This window comes from Megalobrama amblycephala, unplaced genomic scaffold (genome assembly GCF_018812025.1).
Source record: "Megalobrama amblycephala isolate DHTTF-2021 unplaced genomic scaffold, ASM1881202v1 scaffold230, whole genome shotgun sequence".
Classification (NCBI taxonomy): domain Eukaryota; kingdom Metazoa; phylum Chordata; class Actinopteri; order Cypriniformes; family Xenocyprididae; genus Megalobrama; species Megalobrama amblycephala.
In genome coordinates, this window is record NW_025953339.1 from 1,062,668 (window position 1) to 1,070,469 (window position 7,802).

General features: G+C 41.8%; 1 protein-coding gene across 1 annotated transcript; it reads right to left on the minus strand.

Moving 5' to 3' along the window:
* Positions 1 to 420: 420 nt before the first annotated feature.
* On the minus strand, positions 421 to 2,289 carry LOC125261007 (olfactory receptor 10H1-like). Its single transcript, XM_048179548.1, has 2 exons — positions 1,868 to 2,289; positions 421 to 1,555 (listed from the first exon to the last, which is right to left on the minus strand). The coding sequence occupies exon 2, from the start codon at positions 1,546 to 1,548 to the stop codon at positions 619 to 621; it is 930 nt and encodes a 309-aa protein (XP_048035505.1). The 5' UTR covers positions 1,549 to 1,555; positions 1,868 to 2,289; the 3' UTR covers positions 421 to 618.
* Between the last annotated feature and the right edge of the window lie 5,513 nt (positions 2,290 to 7,802).

Genomic DNA, 7,802 nt, shown 5'->3' on the forward strand with positions numbered 1-7,802 from the left:
ATAACAAATTAACAATAATTATTAATATTTATTTAGTATACACCAGCTACAAATTATGCCTTCATTAATAATGTTGACTGTTATCACATATTTATGTTATACATCTATATATGTTGCCTGCTTTGTCGGATATGCCTATACAGAGGAAATTTGTAGAAAGAAATTAAAATATGTGGTAACAATAAGGTTAATTTGTTAACATTAGTTAATGTATTAAATAACATGAACTAACCATAAGAAATACATTTGTTACTGGATAAATTTGTTAATCTTTGTTAACAGTAGTTAATAAAAATACAGCTGTTCATAGTTTGTTCATGACAGATCAGAGTGTATTAACTAATGTTAACAAATACAACTCTTGATTTTAATAATGTATTATTAAATGTTGAAATTGATATTAACAAAGATTAATAAATGCTGTAGAAATGCAGTTCATTATTAGTTCATTTTAACTAATGTAGTTAACTAATGTTAACTTATGAACCTTATTATAAAGTGTTACCAAATATGTATTGAAGTATTTAAAATTTAAAATTTGCACTTAAAGAAAATGGTCACATCATTAGCTGTTTGATTGCATAACTAAATCTACAAATAAATAAAAATCAGCTAGAATTAACTTTTATTTATGAACATTTTTAACATCCTTTGTCTTATTTCCTTGGATTGTAAACCATATATTATGGGATTCAATCCAGGTGGTATAATATGAAACATTACACCCCCAAACTTCCTAGTCTCAGCATATACAGGGAAACGATGGAGAACAATTGGAACGAATCCACAGATCTGCATGATTATATAAACAGCTAAGTGAGTGCTGCAGGTTTTAATTGCTTTGCTGTTGGTTGCTTTGTTTTTGCTTTTTATACATACCATCACTATTCTGAGATATGTCAGTAACACCCACCCCAGTGAGGAGGTGAGTAAAACCACAGTAAAAGTTAATCCATATACATTATTAATCACTGTATTTTCACAGGACAATTTAAATAGTGAAGGATTGTCACAAAAGTGGTTTGCAATGAATGATCTGCAGTGAGAGAGACGCACACTGAGGCCGATCAAAACTGACACTGGAACTACTGCAGCACCCCAGGCTCCTGCCGACAGTTTTACAATCATTTTATTGCTCATTATAGTTGGGTATCGCAGTGGATTGCATATGGCCACATATCTATCAAAGGCCATGATCATTAGAATAGTATTGGATGTTGTTCCATATAAATGTGTAAAAAAAGCTTGGAAAACACACTCCACATATGTGATGTAGCGCTCAGAGGGGTCTGTCATTAAATCCTTCAGTAAACGTGGTATGAGAAGAGTTGTTCCCATAATATCACTCACTGGCAAATGACAGAAAAGAATGTACATAGGCTGGTGTAAACTTTTTTCTGCTGAGATCTGAATCAAAATCCCAATGTTAGACACCATTGCAAAGACATAAGCCATCAACAGAAAAATGAATGTAAGCTGGCTTGACTGAGGTGTAATTTGCAGTCCTTCCACTAAGAGTACACTATATCTAAATGTCAGGTTGTCCATTTGTGACCTAAAGAAAACACAGATTAAGTGACAAACACTTGTATTAACAACATAATATCTCGGGCAGATTATTTATGCTTCCAGAGAGTAGTCATATTTTATACTAATGTTGAAAAAACTTACTAGGGTTTTCTTTGTCATGTCACTGTTTATTATCTATTTCTTTCTGTAGAAAAGTTGCTCCTTAATTTTACCAAGGGAATTTGACCTTTTTTATTTATACTTTCTTACATAACTCAAGAATAATTGTTGATCACTGTACAGTTATGTAATATGAGTTTGATATAATATGACTACATCTGAAATATTCTTGACTTACCAAGGAAAATGACCAATAGATAAACAGTTGTCACGTCACTTCATATAAATGTCACTTCATATACAGAGGCATCTAACTCTATTAGTCAGTGTTACTGAATTGTCATTAGTAATGAAGAGCACAACCTGGTTGTCTCTGAGTAGATTTAAGCAGGCATAACCATTTTATTTATGTGTCACCACAACTTAAGTCTTGTCATCATACCCCAAGAGTGAAAATACACTTGTATCTCTCTTTTCTGTGATTGGTGCTCTGCTTACCAGGGGTTTGTTTCTCAAAAACATTTTTAGCCCGCTATGATTGCAGGATTTGTTGTTACCAAAGTTCAGTGATTTGGTGTTTCTCAAAACCACAATTCTAGCATATATTTGCAAACAGCATTGCAAAATTGTGGTTGGATCTGCAGCTCTTGAACCTGTCATTAGAAGCTTAGTTTGTGGTTAGTATAACAGATGAACTTAATTAGATCATGCTCTTGGACAAAAATAAGCTATACAAGCAGTGCATTCCATAGATTTTCATCGTAACCAACTTGAGAGGACCAATGCTCATATTTGATGGCGTCTGGCACTTTGGAGAGGTGTTGTCTTCACGGATGAATCCCGGTTTGGCAGACAGATGACAGACAGTGTGCATGGCGTCGTGTGGGTGAGCAGTTGTGGATCGAGTGGCCCATGGGCTCATGGGAGTGGGGTTACGGTATGGGCTGGCGTATGTTATGGACAACGAACACAGATGCATTTTATTGATGGCATTTTGAATGCACAGAGATACCGTGACGAGATCCTGAGGCCCATTGTTGTGCCATTCATCCACGACCATCACCTCATGTTGCAGCATGATAATGCACAGCCCCATGTTGCAAGGATCTGTACACAAGTCCTGGAAGCTGAAAACATCCCAGTTCTTGCATGGCCAGCATAATCACCGGACATGTCACCCATTGAGCATGTTTGGGATACTCTGGATTGGCGTATACGACAGTGTGTTCCAGTTCCTGCCAATATCCAGCATCTTCGCACAGCCATTGAAGAGGAGTGGACCAACATTCCACAGACCACAATCAACAAACTGATCAACTCTATGCGAAGGAGATGTGTTGCACTGTGTGAAGCAAATGTCACACTAGATACTGACTGGTTTTCGGAGCCCCCCGGACCCCCTCAATACAGTAAAACTGCACATTTTAGAGTGTCCTTTTATTGTGGCAAGCCTAAGGCACACCTGCAATAATCATGCTGTCTAATCAGCATCTTGATATGCCACACCTGTGAGGTGGATGGATTATCTCGGCAAAGGAGAAATGCTTACTAATACAGATTTAGACAGACTTCTGAACAATATTTGAGAGAAATAGGCTTTTTGTTTACATAGAAAAAGTCTTAGATCTTTGAGTTCTACTCATGAAAAATGGGGGGCCAAAACAAAAGTGTTGCGTTTATAATTTTGTGCAGTGTAGATTGCTACTTCTGATATTAATGATATTTACTACATGCAATATTGAATTTGCACTATGTGCTGTTGCTGTTAATACATTTTGCAATGTTGTAGTATGATTTTGCTATGTGTGCTGCTGCTGTTAATATATTTACAATCACAATTATGATCTGAATTTGCTAAGCATAGCATACTGCCGCTGCACAAAGTCAGTGACTTTTTTTATTAAGTTTTGTTGTTACAACCACGCCTTCCCAGACTCCAGTTCCCAGCATCCTCTTTGTCTGCACACCTGAACTCACTTCCCTCATCAGTCTTCCTGCCATTTCCTTGAATTTCCTGCAGCTGTTATCCTTGTCAGCACTCCCTTTAAGTTGGACTCACTCCTAGCACTCCCTGTCCATTATTGTGGTTAGTTTACTGTGTTTGGTTGTATGTCTGCTCCTTTGTTTGATTAAAGATACCATTTTTTGTAGATTTCCTTACTCGCCTCATCCTTACTGCAACCACACGTAACAGAAGAACGGACCCAACCGCCTACAAAAAAAAAAAAAAAAAAAGATGGATTTATTCAAGTTTCCTGGCTCGCCCATGTCTCCCCAGCAAGCTTCAGCAGAGGATCGCCTGTGTGGGTTCCGGCAGGACGGTCGCCGGCTGGAGAGGTATGTGGAGGAGTTTACTGAGCTGCTTATTTGGTGAACTGGCCAGATGCCCCGTTGAACGCCTGTTTTCTGGCGGGGCTGGACGAGGACACGATTCGTTTTAAAGAACCTGCCTGTTTTTTTTTTTTCCCTTAGTCGAGACAATTAATCTGATTCTGTTTCTGAATTGTTCTGATTTTGTTATTTAAGAGGTTCTCGAAAAATCGTGTACTCCTCGTCCAGTCCCCACAGAAGTACAAGCAGCCTGGCCAGTTCACCAACCACAAGTTTCCTCTGCCTACCCCTCCAGTGGGCATTTCCCTGGTGTCCTGCCGGACCAAAACCCCAAGCCGGCAAAGAAAAGATCATCCACTAGGCCCAAACGGCCAAGAAAGAAAAAGAAGGCCGCCGAACAGCCCCAGTCTCCAGCGTCTGCTGTCTTCGAACAGCCCCAGTATTCTCCGCCTCCGAGTCTGAGCCGTCACTCCTGGCAACGCCCCTTCCAGTGTCAGTAGGTCTTTTGATTGAGTATGAGGGGATGGACTGGACCCCGTTTCCAGACCCCTCTCCAACCCTCGACGAGCCTACTCCTACCCTCGCCGAATCCGCTCCAGCCTTCGCCGAGCCCGCTCCATGCTTCCACAAGCCCGCACTGGCCATCCACAAGGCCGCTCCAGGCTTCCACGAGCCCGGTCCAGTACCAGTGGAGCTTATAATAGAATACGAGGGCATGTCTTGGATCACCTCTCCAGACTCCTCTCCAAGCTTCAACAAGCCCACTCCAGCCCCGGCTGCCAACGAGTCCGCTCCCGCTGCCCACGAGTCTGCTCCAGGTGTTCCCAAGTCAGCTCCAGCAGTCCATGAGTCAGCTCCAGCAGTCCATGAGTTAGCTCCAGCAGCCAATGAGCCCGCTTCAGCAGCCGACGGGTCCGCTCCACCAGCCCATGAGCCCACCCAAGCAGCCCACGAGCCCACTCCAAATTTGAACCCTGTCCAACATTTGGCCTCCTACTACAAACCCAATTCCAAAACAAGTTGGGACACTGTACACATTGTGAATAAAAAAGGAATGCAATAATTTACAAATCTTATAAACTTATATTTTATTCACAATAGAATATAGATAGCATATCAAATGTTGAAAGTGAGACATTTATGTCATGCCAAATATTGGCTCATTTTGGATTTCATGAGAGCTACACATGAGACATTTATGTCATGCCAAATATTGGCTCATTTTGGATTTCATGAGAGCTACACATTCCAAAAAAGTTGGGACAGGTAGCAATAAGAGGCCGGGAAAGTTAAATGTACATATAAGGAACAGCTGGAGGACCAATTTGCAACTTATTAGGTCAACTGGCAACATGATTGGGTGTAAAAAGAGCCTCTCAGAGTGGCAGTGTCTCTCAGAAGTCAAGATGGGCAGAGGATCACCAATTCCCCCAATGCTGGGGCAAAAAATAGTGGAGCAATATCAGAAAGGAATTTCTCAGAGAAAAATTGCAAAGAGTTTGAAGTTATCATCATCTACAGTGCATAATATCTTCCAAAGATTCAGAGAATCTGGAACAATCTCTGTGCGTAAGGGTCAAGGCCGGAAAACCATACTGGATGCCCGTGATCTTCGGGCCCTGTATGCATCACATACAGGAATGCTACTGTAATGGAAATCACAACATGGGCTCAGGAATACTTCCAGAAAACATTGTCGGTGAACACAATCCACCGTGCCATTCAACGTTGCTGGCTAAAACTCTATAGGTCAAAAAAGAAGCCATATCTTAACATGATCCAGAAGCGTAGGCGTTTTCTCTGGGCCAAGGCTCATTTAAAATGGACTGTGGCAAAGTGGAAAACTGTTCTGTGGTCAGACGAATCAAAATTTGAAGTTCTTTTTGGAAAACTGGGACGCCATGTCATCCGGACTAAAGAGGACAAGGACAACCCAAGTTGTTATCAGCACTCAGTTCAGAAGCCTGCATCTCTGATGGTATGGGGTTGCATGAGTGTGTGTGGCATGGGCAGCTTACACATCTGGAAAGGCACCATCAATGCTGAAAGGTATATCCAAGTTCTAGAACAACATATGCTCCCATCCAGACGTAGTCTCTTTCAGGGAAGACCTTGCATTTTCCAACATGACAATGCCAGACCACATACATGAGCAACTAGAAGCCTGTATTAGACAAGAATGGGACAACATTCCTATTCCTAAACTTGAGCAAGTGCCCAGTGCCCAGTGCCCAGACATTTGCAGACTGTTATAAAAAGAAGAGGGGATGCCACACAGTAGTAAACATGGCCTTGTCCCTACTTTTTTGAGATGTGTTGATGCCATGAAATTTAAAATCAACTTATTTTTCCCTTAAAATTATACATTTTCTCAGTTTAAACATTTGATATGTCATCTATGTTGTATTCTGAATAAAATATTGACATTTAAAACTTCCACATCATTGCATTCTGTTTTTATTCACAATTTGTACAGTGTCCCAACTTTTTTGGAATCGGGTTTGTACATCGGCGTGGTGCAGCAACAGGACAAGTTAACACACTAGTAGCTGAATCCAGCCTTTCCTCAGTCTCCAAGGCCTCAGCAGGCTCTGATAAAACATTGACATGAGCAAAATCAACCGATTCTCTGCCAAGTACCACAATGGGTGCATGCTCCCTACCCTGTTTGCTAACAGACTGGGTACTAAGATTTCTTATTGCAGGCACACATGATCTCTCCTCCCTTAAAACTACACCCTCCTCTGAATCCTCGGACTCCACTTCACTATGGGACTCAGACTTCTCCTCTCGTGCCTTAGGCATTCTCCTAGGAGGGGGACTAGGATGATTCACACAGGGCCTGATATCAACTTTGTTTACTCTCTTTGCAGGCCCTCCTTCCAACGGCTCCACTGTGTAGGTGTTGTCCACAATTCCTACTACCCGATATACGATCGGCCCCCACGCATCCTGTATTTTGTGATGGCCTACTGGTCTGTTCCTCAGGTACACCAATGCCCCGATCTCAATCTTTGGGCAATAGACTCTATCCATCAACGTTTCTTTTCAGGTGGCAGCATTCTCAACAGGTCATTTAGCGTCCTGTTGAACCACTCACACTGAGCATTGCCAGTGGGGTGGTATGGCGTGGTGCGGCTCTTTTCACCCCATAAAGCTTACAAAGTTCAGCCACCACCTCACTCTCAAAATTACGAATGCAGACGTGTTGGAATACCATACTTCATGAACCACTCCCTAAGCAGCACCTTGGCAGTGGTGTCTGCTTTTTGATCTTGGGTAGGGAAGGCCTGAGTGAACTTTGTAAAGATGTTGGTAATTACAAGAATGTTTTCCCGACCATCGAATGCGGGTTACCTCAAGAGGTCTAGAAGCCAGAAACGATTTCATGGGAGGGTGGACTCTTGGCTGCGGCAGCTTAGTCATCACACATTGTTGACAATCTTTATCCACTTCTCCACATCATTGTGCATCCCTATCCAAAAGCACCTGCGCCTCAACAAGTGAAGGTTATTCTCGATACCTTGGTGCCCCATAGAATTGTGCACATACTCCAGGACCGACTTCTTCAAGCTGAGAGGTAACAAGAACTGATAACATTCCCCATGTCTGATATCCTCAAAGACACGGTAGTAGACCTTGGCACTCAACATTGACCAAGCAGGTTTTGGCAGAGCTTTTAGCTCCCTCCCATGAGGCCTTCTCTTTTGATCCCAAAACTTCCTGAATCCACTAATTACAAAGTCTCGCTGCTGGAAGCTGAATAGCCTGGAAAGGATCAAAATCAAAGATGGATAACTGCGAAAGCCACCTTTGTTCAATCACTCCAAACTTTGCTGTTT